This window comes from Scophthalmus maximus, chromosome 7, assembly GCF_022379125.1.
Source record: "Scophthalmus maximus strain ysfricsl-2021 chromosome 7, ASM2237912v1, whole genome shotgun sequence".
NCBI classification, from domain to species: Eukaryota; Metazoa; Chordata; class Actinopteri; order Pleuronectiformes; family Scophthalmidae; genus Scophthalmus; species Scophthalmus maximus.
In genome coordinates this window covers 13,957,058-13,971,645 of record NC_061521.1, presented here as the reverse complement: position 1 = coordinate 13,971,645, position 14,588 = coordinate 13,957,058, and the positions used below count along the sequence as shown (strand labels likewise).

Here is a 14,588-nt window from a genome sequence, read left to right as displayed (position 1 = left end):
GAGAGTGTCCACCGTTGCACAGCGCACCTTTTAAAAGCATCACATCCTCTTCACTAATGGCACTTTAATACATGCAGGGATGAGCCACTCGTAACCCCTGCTATTTCAGCTTCCTTGCCGGGCCTCACATTTGGATTTCTGCTGCAAGGAAAATAGTAATTCTATGATACCAATTGTGGATTAGTAGCAGTGCTTCTAATACTGTCAAATCCTCTGCACTTCCTCTCCGTTCTCTTGATGTTCATGGATTAAAGTATTTGCCTGTCTATTAAAAAATGTGTCACCAAAGATAGCTCAGGCAAAGAAGTAGTACAGATGCTCATGTTAAAAAAAAAAAAACTAAAACTAAAAAAACAACGCCCGGGGCATCGTGGTGGCCCAGGGATCTAAGACGCAACCCATGTGAACACAGTGTCCCAGTTTGCGTCTGGGCAGGGATCTTTGTTGCGTATCATCCAGCTTTCTCTAATTACCCGTATTTGCTGTCAGTCTCTTCTGTCAAACCATACATTAGCAGATTTTTAAAAAAAGATGCAAAATGGAAATAGTCAAAGTGACTAATAACTGGGATCGTGTGGGTGAGCCCCAGCACGTGTTCATCTGTATTTCTATTTTCTGTGCGTGTGTCTTTTCAGTCGGGGCTGGTGTACACTGAGGAGGAGTGGGAGAGGGAGTGGAACGAGCTGCTTAAGTTGGCCTCCAGCGAGCCTCGCACTCACCTCAGCAAAAACGGCAACACCAGTGGAGGGTAAGCTGTTTGACTCACATACTATAGACGATTACTACATCCCAAAAGGCAAGGCAAGGTAAATTTATTTCTACTGCACATTTCAACAACAAGGCAATTCACAGTGCTTTACAGAAAACATTAAAAGCATTGGGAAGAAACACATAAAATCATGTTAAAGTAGAATAAGAGAGGTGATAAAAGTTACAGTGCAGTACAAGAAATGCATAGATAGGCAGCGCAAACAGAAAAGTCTTCAGTCTTGAGAAACTGAGAGTTGCAGCAGACTGCAGTTTTCTGGGAGTTTGTTCCAGATATGTGGAGCATAGAAATTGACGCTGCCTCTGCATGTTTAGTTCTCACTCTGGGGACAGAAAAGCAGACCTGTTTCCAGACGATCTGAGAGTTCTGGACGGTTCGTAGCAAAGCAGAAGATCAGAAATGTATTTTGGCCCGAGACCATTCGGTGCTTTGTAAACCAACAGTAGTATTTTGAAGTCAATTCTTTGACCAAGAGGAAGCCAGTGTAAACATCTGAGGACTGGAGTGATATGATCTACTTTTTTGGTCTTAGTGAGGACTCGAGCAGCAGCGTTCTGAATTAACTGCAGCAGTCTGAATGACTTTTTAGGGAAACAGCCTGCAGGCATGCAAACCCCGAACTACCAAGACACAACACACATTACGTTCAATTAACCAGAATCCTGCTGTATTTCTTCCGTGATCATCGTGTACGATGGAGACCAGCACTCATCGCACATTACAACTCTCCGGCTGTGTTTTAATGTCTCGTGCGTTGAAAAACAGCATGAGGCCTACAGTGAAAACAAAAGTGACCTTCTCACTGAGGTGGATTTGTCAGGGAAACTGGTCCCGCTCGGACTGTCGCTCTTTCAAATTGCTTCTTTGATTCAATTCCATTGTTGACGCTCACAAGTGAGACTGTGCCATCTACTGGCTGCCTTCAGCACTCATCACGTCTTCCATAACGGCCTCCCCTGAGCGCTGGGTTACTTTTAGCTGCTGCAGGTGATGTGATTCACACCCTCCTCCTCCCCCTTCAAAACTGTGGGTTTATCTCAGGCTACAGAGGCAGAATGGAAACTCACTCTGGTTTCCTCCTCCTACGCACAGATACCGCGTGGGCTTCTGTTTCCATTTTCACTGAAATAAACATTTTTCATATAGTCACTAGGTATAGCAGATGACATGGAGGGGAAAAAACCCCAGCTATGATGAACAGACAAAGTCATTAATGTTCCTGCTTTTGATTGAAATGTCATACAATTACATGTTAATACAATTTTACATAGACTACGTATGGCATGATCGCAGTTTGGGCATGTTTAGGTTCACGTACATCACAGATGACATGCCTTTGCTTCAAGCAAGAAGATTTAAAGGGACAGTAAGAGATTTTTAAACCAATACACGTTTTGCAAAAATCATGCACTCCTGGCTCCACACAACACCACACAATCACTCCCAGACCCCTTAAGAGGCGTGTTAGCGAGTGATGCTACAACTCGAGGGTGCTGCCTGGTCAGTGCATTAAAATCATCAAGTGCAACAAATAGCGAATCAAGCTTTCTCCAAAATCGCTTACTTCTCCTTTAAGCGTAGAGGTCAGCGTCACCTAACACACATAGCTGTGCCAGCAGAACTTAATACCTCTGTGGTGCTTTATGTCCAATATGAGAAACTAGTCAAACCTTATATGTTATTCAATGGTGTGATATAAAGTGTAACCTCCTGTGTTGCTCTGTGATCCATCTGTTTCATGTGTCTGAATTCAATCTCCCTCCTTAAGACGAATCTCCTCCCTCACCTCAAGAATTAACTCTGACCATCATGAGCTCATAACAAACTAGGCAAAGCGTGTTTCAATAGCAACATTTGAAAACCTTGTTGTTTTATATTAATTCATTGTCTTCTCAGTGTCCTTTGTCCAGCACAGAGCCCTCTATCACCGAGAACATCCCATTAAAGAGCACAATTTGCTCATTTAGTCTGGTGGTTTTAACCTCTCATTGAGTTTGACTGTAATGCAGTAATCAGGTCTGGGATGTTTGATGGTCCTAGTGCGAGATGAGCCCCTAAATGGGATGAGTGGGATTCACATATTAAGAGGCTCTTTATTAGAGTAGATGTGGCAGCGTGGCTGTTTGTGTGGCTGACAACTTAATTGTTGCACATCCTCTGGTTCCCCAGTGGTTGCATGCCTGAATGCTCTGCCTCTGCTTTTTTCTCCCCTTCTCTCCCTCCCTTCCTCTTTCTGCTCCAGTTGATCCAAATACGTGCATGTGCAGATTGATTTCTGTGCATCGTTGTCCTGTTTGTTAGAGGTAGTCAGAAGGCACATGATTAGCACATACATTTACTATTTCGACTGCAGGTGTTCCTACCAGTCAATACCAATCCGAGAATTGTCAGGAATACTATCCCATGATGAGCTATTTTAACGCTGCAAATCTTCCAGAGATTTTCCTGCAGTATCCCCACACAAGCTCACTTGAACATTTCAAGAAGATTTTACTTGAGGGCTGGCAGGAAAAATTCCGGATAATGTCCGGACTTCAGTGCAATGTGTAAAAGCAGCAACAGTGTTAACCTTTTTTTTGTTCCCCTCCTCAGTGTGGATAACGCTGAGGATCCGGTCTACGAGAGTCTGGAGGAGTTCCATGTGTTTGTGCTGGCCCACGTGTTACGCAGGCCGATTGTAGTGGTGGCTGATACGATGCTCAGAGACTCAGGAGGAGAAGGTAGACTCACTGCGTGTTGTGACGATCCTCTGAGATACAGGAGGGGGATGGGACTGACACTAAATATGTCGCTCTAACTGATTTTCCAGCGTTTGCTCCCATCCCCTTCGGAGGCCTCTATCTACCCCTGGAGGTGCCTCCGAGCCGCTGTCACTGCTCCCCTCTGGTCCTGGCCTACGACCAGGCGCACTTCTCTGCACTGGTGTCCATGGAGCAGAGAGACCAACAGAGAGAGCAAGGTAAGCAAGACTCACTCTTGACAGAAAAGGCTTCCGACATCTGACGGTTGAATTCTGGTTTATTGACCTTTGGTTGACCTCTTGTATTTAAAAAAAGTTTTACCCTTTTGTAATGTGCAATAGTTAGGCAGTTTTTGCTTTTAACTTAAGTGCGTTGATTGTGAGCGTGAGGGCGAGTGGTCTGCCTGTCCTGTTAGAGGTGAATCATTTATGAGACAGCAGTATAATTACCTGTGATCCATTATTAAAACTGGGCAGTTGGCAGCAGGGACCAGGGAGTGGCCAACTTGGATGGGAGGCAGACAGGAGGCTTCTTCTTCTTCTCCTTTTTCTTCTTCTTCTTCTTCTTCTGACTAATCGAGTATTAACCAAATAATTCAAGCCTTGTATGTTATTGTATGTCTACATTTCTCTCTCTGAGGTCAGTTGACTTTAGTCTGTGGAAGTGGGTGTGTCTGTTTATGCCCTTTCTTCTTAACACAGGAGTCTGTGATACGACGCTGTGCAGAGCAGACTGATTGTGTTGCATTGTGGTGAGATAGTGCTGATTTTCCATTTTGTGGGGTTGAGTGACTCTTGTTTTTGTCTCGTCGTACACGTTCAGATTCCAGTGTTCCCACTCAGGATGCATTGCTTATTTTTGAGGTCAGAGTAATCCTCACATGGAGGTCCTTTAATTGACAAATGAAGTGGTTCTCCTTGACAACCGGCGTTAGTAGTCACGGCACTCTTCTGTATCTGACTCAGTGGGTGGAACTCACTTGTCATGTGTGTGGGCAGCCGGCCGGCTGCGTGTCTCTCGCTGCTTTTCTCTCACCCTCAAATACAGATACACTTACGCAAACAGTTTCTTCCTCTTCCCTCTGTCTTCCTCCTGCGTCTCTTCCTCTTTTTGTGCTTTTCTGAGTATGTACGGCCCCGTTCTCGGCCCATAAACACCAACCTCGTTATTAAGCCAGGGCATGACCCACTAGCAGACAGACGTGGTTACTAACATGCCATTTCTGCCCTGAAGTCATTCCCTTTTGTGCCAGCAGCACATCAAAGACAGGCTCATCCACAGCCCGTAACTATTCAGCACTCCGGCTTTTATTTGGGTCTTGTCATGTGGCAGAGAGGGTTCTCCTTGTTGTCCACCAGATGGTGCATATGTCCAAAGAACTCGCTGTGGCTCGATCGCAACACCACTGCATGACTGTACTTTTTTCATTCTGGTATGCTGTGTCCTCAGATAGGATCAGAGTGCATTTTGTCTGCAGTCTGTCTCCAGGATGTTATGAAAACACTTACGTACGCACGGCTTGGTGCAGTTGCTTGGTGCATTTGCATGTCATGTGATGAATCATATTACACTGTGATAATACCAACCACTGCTGGTCTGTGTATATTGGTTATGCATTTTAATGGTATTTCAGAGGTGAAATTATTTGAACTGAGTGATGTTTGTTAGATTTTATTTTATTTTTTTATTCTTTTTTAACCTCATGAAAAGTACAGTGTTGTGTCATGCTGGCTCATATCTCTGAACAGATGCCAGGCATGCAAGCAAAGGGTAGGCAGACAGACCTAATCTTCCCCTGCCAATTAGGGCAGAGTAGCCCCAGCCTGCCTCTAAGCCCCCACGACATCACCACATATGGGCCGGGTCCTGGGCTGTCGGGGCCCCAACAGACCGACCCTCTCTCCTGACAGTCGGGCCACTGTGTGGACGTCTCAGGTGGAGGGCTGCTCTCAGTTTCCCCCTGCACAGCGAAGAGCATCCGAGGGGCTGTTGGCCCGGTGTGTGTTCAGGTGCCAGAGGCTGGGTCAGAATACTGGCTCTTTCTTCAGGCCTCTGTATGGAAGATTATAGCAGAGTCCCTCCCAGTAACCTGATTCTAAATCACACTGACACATCACGCTACTGCCCCTTTCATGGCCTGCTTGCATGGCTGCTAGGACTGTATTGATGGTAGATGGTGAAAAAAACAAGGGACGGGTGACTGGAGTCAGAGGCTTTTGCTAAGGATCCAAACTTTTTTCTCATTTCTGTTTTTTTCTCTTTCTGTTTTTTCACGTTTGAGCATATCCCAAAAGTGCAATCAAGTTGTTTTCCTGGGTAAGGCAGTCAGGTGAACCCAGAGTCCTGTGCACATGGGTACGCTTTCTCTCAGCCCACTTTCTGCTCACCTGCTGTGTGATAATGACTCCTCAATAGATGCCGTTGGCAGTGTCTTTTATCAGCTTGTTTGTGCTCCTGTGGTTAAATGACGTAAGCGTGGAACTGGCCCGCTGGAAAACTCTGAAACTATTTCAAGCTCTGGCCCCAGTACCAAAACACTTCCAGGTTTTCGTTGGCATCCCATCATCAACCCTCTGACACCAGAGTGAATGAAGTAAATGGTCGTCTTTTACACAAAGACCACCTACACAACATTGCAGTGTAACCATCCAGCCCTGGCAAGGTTTCCCCTCCTCTATCTATTAAAGGCACCCAGTGTATTATTCACCATGCACTCATTGTAATTAAATCAACATGGCAATCAGAATTAAAATGTGATGTGTTGTGGTTTTATGTGTTACTTCAATTGTGATGCTTGTAATTACCACCATGGTTCCGCTGTTAAAATCTGTGGCGAAAAAAAGGCTCAGGCTTGTTTATTTCCACGGCTGCTGTTTACTCTGGTGAACTGGGTCCTTTAAATCTGCAGCTGTGCAGACTGACCAAAGTCAAGACTTCAAATTTGTGCATTTTCCAGACAGTACAAATTGTTCTTGAATCGCAAAACATAGGAAACATTGGCTCACTGTGAATCAAAGCTCGTAATGAGTGACTTTGTTCAGAGAAGGGAGTAAAATGAGGAGGGAGAATTCGATCTCATAATGCTCCCATGACACATGGCATGATGTTGTTCATTTTGCTCAAATAAAAAAAAAAAAAGACCAAGCAATTACATTTATATTTGACCAAATCATGTGAATAAATGCTTTGAAATGATATCTACCTCGTTTCCAACAGCTGTTTCCTCACTGAGTACACCCAGGTCTCCTCCCTCCCTCTCAGACTGTACCCCCCCACCATCAGAAATGCAAACTGAGCAAGGCGAGGCAGCGCTGCTGCTGAGTACACTGCTCGCATACCACTGAGGCCTATGATGTCATCCATGCATAAGCTATGGGAATCGGTCATTCAAGGACAGCACAACAAGGCTGCCAACAGGGATAGTAAATACATTACAGCACACTTTAGTCCCCCAGAGCTCAATTGGCAGCGTTGAATCTGTGAATCTGGACCGGGCCCAAGCGGCAACAACAGCGCACACAGCACTTTGGAATGGGGAGAGACAGGACAGCTGCATCGTGGGAGCCAGGACACCAACTCACAGACCTCCGCTGCCTGCTGCATGACCCGAGTGGGAACTGAGTGGGAGCTGGCTTACTGTCTTGCTGTGTGTGTATATGTATGAACGCGTGTGTGTGTGTAGTTGCGATTTTTAATTTTATTGGCCTTGTGTGTTCTAGGAAAGAACCCTCTTCTTTTTCTGTTTTTTAGCCCTCACACTGTTTAGTGCTGCTATGCCACTGACCTGTTCGGCTACAGGTATAAGTCATTCCTTTTTTTAGGTGGATGGTATAAAATGCATTTTCATATGCTGGTGTGACGCAAAGGCGAGCTTGACATTGCTGGACAAAGCCTAGTTTGTCAGCAGTGCAGTTAGTGATACGTTTGCCCAGCTGAGCAGGATTTGTTTGCTTAGCAACTGATGGCGTCAGATAAAAACAAGTAATCGTGATATCGGTGCTAAATGTGCTAGCCAGGGTGTGGCTGCGCTAATGCTGTTGCAAGAATTTAAGGCCTCATCAAAATGCGTGTAGCACCAGTATTTTGACAGTTTGCGTGCGTCATCGTGTACTTTGCACTCGAGCGCGGACAAGTCGGAAAGAGACACAAGAGGGACGGAGTGAGGAGTTTGACCTGCAGTTTCACCAGGGATGCAGGAGGGGCAGCTGCTGTCCATGTCTCTGCGAAGCCTGCAGAGCAGAGCAGCCTCTTGGCAGTGGAGGAACTGATGAGGCAGGGAGGAGACTGTATCTTCCATCTGGGGCCGACAGTGAAGGCTGGAATGTCCTCGGCCCGAACAGCCTGCCTCTCACTGCTGTCATGTGGACAACAGCCCCCACACTAGGCGGCCTGAGGAGAGCTGTCATGTGGGCCAGTGGGGTCTAGCTGGTCCTCCTCACACTCCTCAAAGGCAGCCATGCACTCACTCGTACACACAAATACATACACGGCGCCCAGCACTGTGCACACAGTGTAAGCACGCCTCCCACGAGAGGAAGCCCCGCGTGGGTGTCTGTTTTATGTTCGGCGTCCAGTGATTAATGTTGAAAATCTCTTCCTGCTTGCAAGTAGCTGATCATATCCTCTGCTGATATGATCAGCTACTCCTGCTCTTAACCTGTACTGCTGTGTCTGATTGCACTCTTATTACTAAACCACTTAATCATGTACAGTACAACCCCGATCAGCTGTAGAACTACTCAGTCAATATAAATCCAGGCAGCAGGCTCATCGTGCCAAGTTTAGACTAAGGCTGGAGATATACTTTCCTTTTTTACTATGCATGCCCGTACGCATCATGGTTGCCTTGCATATCCTGCATCTGTTGTGGACGTCCTCAGAAATGAATGCCAAGTTTAAAAAGAAGTCGTATGCACAAATCAGCAGTCAACCAATCCAAAAAAATCTGATCGTCTGATTTTTCTGTCCTTCGCATAGTTGAATGCATATGGTCTTCCTGTGTATCCATAGATTATAACTGTCATTTTAAGTATGATCATATTATGTCTTTTAGATTGTCAAGCTGAACTGTCGGTTTGTTTATAACCTGCTGTACCGTGCAATGTCGCTGTGCTCCAGGTCTCTGTAATTGCTCTGATAAGAGCATTGGTATAGTTGCTGATAAAAAAAAGACCATCAGCAGTTTGGCCATGCTGGTTTAAAAGTTGGAACTGAAAGTTCATTCCTGACCTTGGAAACGATACGATAGAAACTGTCTCACCACAAGGTTCATTTATTATCTGATCTGCAGCTTGTATCACATAATAAAACCAAAAGCTCCAGATTAGGCTCTGAGCTAAGTAGTAACATTAGACTAGAGAAGCCAGGACAGTAGCTCAGAGAATCAAGGACCAGTCTGTTTTATATTAGAAGCAACCACGTTGAAGCTTTTAAAGAGACACAGCCGACTGAAGCCTTTCTCTGTCTAGTAGTACGAATGTGAGTGACACTCAATCGTCACGGTCACTGAAAACTGGATGGCAGATTGAATCCTCAACCACCTCCTTCCTACCAAATATAATTTGATTCAAAAACCTCTTTGATGCAGATGCTGGAACTGCTTCTCTTTGGCGGGGAGTCTGATGTCAGATGGTAGTGATGATGATGATGATGCCACTCACAGGCAGCTGATTTGGGCCCAAAACAACTTGTTGAAACAGATCTTCACCTTTTGTAGCGCCATGCACGGCTCCGAAGAGCATTCATTTTATCTGAGTTGTGGATACTGTTGACCTGACAGAAATACAGCATATACAAATATACATATTGTGTACTATTTAATGTTATGATTTTCTTTTTGTATTATCGCTTTTTTTGTATGTATGAATTGTCTCGCGAGCCGCATCAAATTGTCTAGCGGGGGCCGGAGGTCGCCCACCCCTCTTTTGACGCATGCTGACAGGCATCTGGGATAGTTAACGTGGCATCATTCTAGTGCGGCCTCATGGTGTCACTTTAGCTCTGACACCACGGTCATGTGGGAGAACGGGCAGCATGCAAATGTAGTGTCCGGTGGTAAAGCCAGACCAAAGTAACCTTTTGATAATCCCATCTCTTCCAGCTGTTATCCCTCTGACCGACTCGGAGCACAAGCTGCTGGCACTCCATTTTGCCGTGGACCCTGGCAGGGACTGGGAGTGGGGGAGGGACGACAACGATAATACCAAGCTAGCCAAGTAAGTCCTGTATCGTATATCACAGTGTGTTGATGCTTATCAATAAAGCAGACAAAGGCACCGACTACGAAGGCAGCCCCGAGAAAAGGTGGGAGAGTGAAATCTGCATGCAAAGGCAGTTCTGTTAGTCTGACACACAAGGCTGTTTGTGGGGGAATTAACTTTGATTATGGGCTCTGGATTCGGGTTGCTTCAAAGAGTGAGCGGGGAGAGAACAAATTGTGAGTCACGTCAGTCATCCATAGGGTGTCCCAGGAATGGCCTCACTAAATCAGCAACACCCTCTCTGAGTTTAGCAAAGAGTTTATGTAAGGGTTTCTGTTTCACATTCTTGCCAGTCAGGGGATTAGCTTATCCTGAAACAAGCTGCAGTATGAATAATGCAGATATACAGAGAAAAGTGGCTCAAACCACTGGCTAATGCCACACCTTCTGCTGAAAAGGGCTGCACTACAATCTCACTGTATATATGGCAGGAAGTTTGGTTAAAAAATGTCAAAGTTCAGCTGTGAGATTGTATTTAATCAATGCATGTTCTCCCACAGTCTCATCTTGTCTCTGGAGGCCAAACTCAACCTGCTGCACAACTACATGAATGTAACATGGATTCGAATTCCATCTGAAACAAGGGTAATTTATTTCTGGCACATGAGTCTTGTTCGTCTTGGTTCATCTAGCTCAGGAGAGACTCCTCCATTCCAGATGTTCTTTAAACCACAGGGTCCAATCAGTCACTGTAATTTACTGTCAGAAGGCAATAATGTCAGGCATTTATGTGTGCACTGAATGTGAATCTTCAGAATTCAGGCAACTAAATTCAAAAAATTGTTGCTTCTGCTATGTTCTGTGTTTTCGCCAACGCTGTGTGTCTCCGTGCAGGCTCCCTTGGCTCAGCCAGAGTCTCCCACAGCCTCTGCAGGTGAGGACGTCCAGTCTCTAGCTGAGTCCATGGACTCTGACCGCGAGTCTGTCGGCAGCAACTCTAATGTCAACACCGGCAAGCCAAGCAAGGAGAAGGACAAAGACAAGCATCGCAAGGACAAAGACAAGAGCAGAGCTGATTCTGTTGCCAACAAACTAGGTAGCTTCAGCAAAACCTTGGGAATCAAGCTGAAGAAGAATATGGGAGGCCTGGGCGGCCTCGTGCACGGCAAAATGAACAAATCTAATTCTGGCTCAGGTCGTAGTGGGGAGAATGGAGGGGAAAAGGCAAAGAAGAAGGAGTCTAAGACAACCAAGGGAAGCAAGGAGGAGTCAGGTCAGTCAGCAAGCTCCACCTCTTCTGAAAAGACCACTAGTCCCTCTCCCACAGACAGAGACAGACCCTCCAGCTCCTCCCCCACCGAGAGACAGGACAGTGCAGGGAGAGTCTCAGGGGACAAGACCATGGAGAACTGGAAGTACAGCACCGATGTCAAGCTCAGCCTCAACATCTTGCGGGCTGCCATGCAGGGGGAGCGCAAGTTCATTTTTGCGGGCCTCTTGCTCACCAGCCATAGACACCAGTTCCACGAGGAGATGATCAGCTACTATCTGACCAATGCCCAGGAACGATTCAGCCAAGAGCAGGAGCAGAAGAGGAAGGAGGCGGAGAAGAAGCCCCCTGCCACTAACGAGGTGGCCGTGAAGAAGCCTGAGCACGAGAGTGTCTTCCAGAGGGAGAGATCGGACAGTTCGCCTCCGGAGAGCTGCTCTCCGGTCCTGCCCCACCACACCCACACCTACAACCACAACCCACAGCCCCCACTGGGTCTCAAGATGCAGGGCAGGAACAGTCCCACTCCTGCAGCCCCCCTTGTCTCTGTCCCAGTGCCTCCGCTCACACCGCCAACAGCCTCGCACCATGTCTCCCACCCAGTCCCGGCCCCTGCACCTTACTCCTCCCCCAGTATTGGTGCTAAGAGACACGGGCCTGTTCCCGTGTCTGCCCACTACAGCCATACACCGCCCATCCAGAGGCACAGTGTGATTCACATACAAGATGTCAACATGCAAACCTCCATCTTCCAAGATGACCCCTATAAGCCCGTGGTGGGCACCCTAAAGACATGCGCCACCTACCCCCAGCAGAACCGCACACTCTCCTCGCAGAGTTACAGCCCTGCTCGCCTGTCAGGGGTCCGCACTGTTAACACCATAGAGACCCTGTCCTACAATATGCCTGGCGAACACAAGTCCCACACCTACACCAATGGATTCGATGCGGGAGACATTCAGGACTGCCTGGAGTTTGCTGATGAGGACAACTCGTCTCACACCTGGCTCAACCAAGACAAAACCAAAGGGCGGAGCTCTGGAAGCCCTTTGTACTGCTTTCAGCAGCGCCGCTGCAAGAGGGAGAACTGCTCCTTCTACGGCAGGCCGGAGACAGACAACTACTGCTCCTACTGCTACAGAGAGGAGCTGAAACGCAGGGAGAGGGAGAGCAAAGTGCAGAGGCCTGCATAGCCATCACCGCCACTTCAGCCACTTGTCAGCTAGGCCACAGGAGACTTGAGGGAACGACACCATCTGCACTCTGCATTTCGAAATAACGTGACGGCAAACATTTTCCTATTTTGTTGAAGAATGCTCTTGTATTCCTGTCGCCCTGCCCTTGTTAGTAAAGAGTATTACTTTATGATGGGGGAAGCAGAACTTGAAACAGTGAGCAGCTTTGGCCAGAAATTGTGCTATTATTTGTTGTTGTTTTAATTTCTGTCTCATTGAATTTAGTCTTTTACTTGTTTTAGAGTAAAAGTCATCTCTGTGATGTAACTCTCTGTATGTGAGGGAAAGTTCTTTATTTTTCAGAAGATTTGCATCTTATCTGGAGGGAACATTTTAGCTCTTTTAATCAGTTTTAATGCAATACCTCTGCTTGGTTCTTCAAAAATCTCTGTGGGAAATTTGTAGTTGTTTTCCAATCAAAGTAAATTTAATGGGAGATTAATATTAGACTTTAAAGCAATAAATTGGTGATTTTTGCTACACCCTCTCCCAATTTCGTCTATGCACCAATAATATAATTACTGTAGGTTATCTGTGTCTTGTAAATTGTAAAGGATTGTCACGGTGTGCTTTTGTAAACAATTTGAACTACAGGAATTAAAATGTGTGAGCATCATAGGTTGTAATGTTGGATTAGGGTGAAATGTAAAACTCTCATTTCTTACGTGTTAACCTTTGTCGTTACCACAGTGCAAGGGTTCGCTGTCAGAATTGGATGCAAAATATTGTGCGAGATATCATTTCTTATGTTTTGCATAGTCAACCTCCTTAAAACCACAAGCACTGCCAAACTGGCTTCTTTAAAAAAACAAAAATTTGATTCAAATTCCAAAATGTTTTTTTGTGCCTAATACTGAACAATGTGCGTAGGACAAATTGCTTCTCAAATATGCAGTGTTTTATGGTGTGTTTCTCCGAGTCGCCTATTAACTACTTAATTCAGTCAATGTGTTAGATGAGAAGAATTGTGGGTAGTGAGAGCAGGCCGATGCGTATTTGTCTGAAGTGTGATTACGTGTCTCTTCCCCCCTCTACACACGCCACACGATGTGCAATCATGCTATAAGCACTATGTGGTGACCTGCAGTATAGATGTCACCAATCTAGTGTGAGATTGTGTGTTCTTCCATATCTAGAGGCCGTTAAAAGAAGCACCTGCTGCTACGAGCACCTCAAGCCTTTGTGATCATCAGTGCTTTAATCAATCAGTGGGTTTGTGAAACCCCAGGCCTCCAAGTGCTTTCTGCTCATTCGACATGACTACTGTAAAGACGCAGTGTTTGTGTTGCTGTTTGTCCCGGTGATGCTTGGATAATGTACCATGCTGTCCTTAACTAAGTGTGTCCTGGCCAAGGATGTCCACTGCTCCCTCGGTTCACTTCTGTCTCTCTCTCTCTCCTGTACACATCACAGTGTTGCTCCTCTTCGTGTCTACGTGACCAGTTCATGGACTCCCACCATGTTAGGACTGTAAGATATGATTTTGTATTCCTTTAAGAGTTTTACACTACTTTAAATTATTAATTTGCACATTAGGTACAGATGTAAATATGAAAAAAATAGTTTATTGTTACAAACATGGTGTGTCTGTGTCATTTTTGTTTTTGTCAAAGTGAGGAATTTTTTTATCAGTATTCTGCTCTTGAAAGTTTTAAGGTATTATTTAAGGTATCCAGGGAGCAAAGCACTACAATACACTTTTACCCTCTATTTGCTCATCTTCCTCTAATCTCTTACCTTCCTCCCTTTTTCCTAGCGGGGCCTTAAAGCAGATGATTATGGGTGATTACTGTATTACTGTACCAGAACTCAACAAGCATGAATATGGCTGTTTTTCACAACAAACAATGAAATCTGCAATTTCAACTTTTTCTTCTGGGCAGTTGTTATCAGGTTGTTTGGTTACCCATAACGGAGAGTACTGCTCAGGCTGTGAAAACAGTCATATAATGTCTTGTGTATCTCAAAAGTGGAGAAAATAACCACAGTGATCGTCAGCGTTACCTTGAGTTAGATTTGAGACTTCAATTATTTGACAGAAAATCATCTTATAAAGAAGAAAAAAACCTGGGTTCATGGAGTTTGGAAGATGGTTCATTGCACAAGTAATGAAGGTCTAAGAGAAGATGCTGTTGAGTTGCATGCTAGGAGTTTGAAGTCAGGTTATTTCGGCCTCTGCTGTGCTGATTTAAATAAAAAGAATGTAATCCCCCAATGTTTATGGAAGTGTAATAGTAAATCCCTGGGGTACGTCAGTTTGAAATGATGGTCAAAATGCATATGAGGCCAAAAATCCAGAATGTTTTTGGTGGTTGGATCTTACAATTCCCATAATGCAACTCTTTAGCATCTTTCATGGGACATCTGCTGCTG

General features: G+C 45.5%; 1 protein-coding gene across 2 annotated transcripts in view; it reads left to right on the top strand.

Moving 5' to 3' along the window:
* The window catches only part of otud7a (OTU deubiquitinase 7A), a 34,837-nt gene extending 21,045 nt beyond the window's left edge, over window positions 1-13,792 (top strand). For both annotated transcript variants that reach the window (XM_035641333.2, XM_035641331.2), the window contains exons 8-13: window positions 636-748; window positions 3,362-3,489; window positions 3,579-3,728; window positions 9,611-9,725; window positions 10,271-10,355; window positions 10,605-13,792. In XM_035641333.2, the coding sequence (XP_035497226.1) occupies window positions 636-748; window positions 3,362-3,489; window positions 3,579-3,728; window positions 9,611-9,725; window positions 10,271-10,355; window positions 10,605-12,173 (2,160 nt within the window). In that variant the 3' untranslated portion in view covers window positions 12,174-13,792. The remainder of the gene's footprint in view (window positions 1-635; window positions 749-3,361; window positions 3,490-3,578; window positions 3,729-9,610; window positions 9,726-10,270; window positions 10,356-10,604) is intronic.
* Window positions 13,793-14,588: the final 796 nt, after the last annotated feature.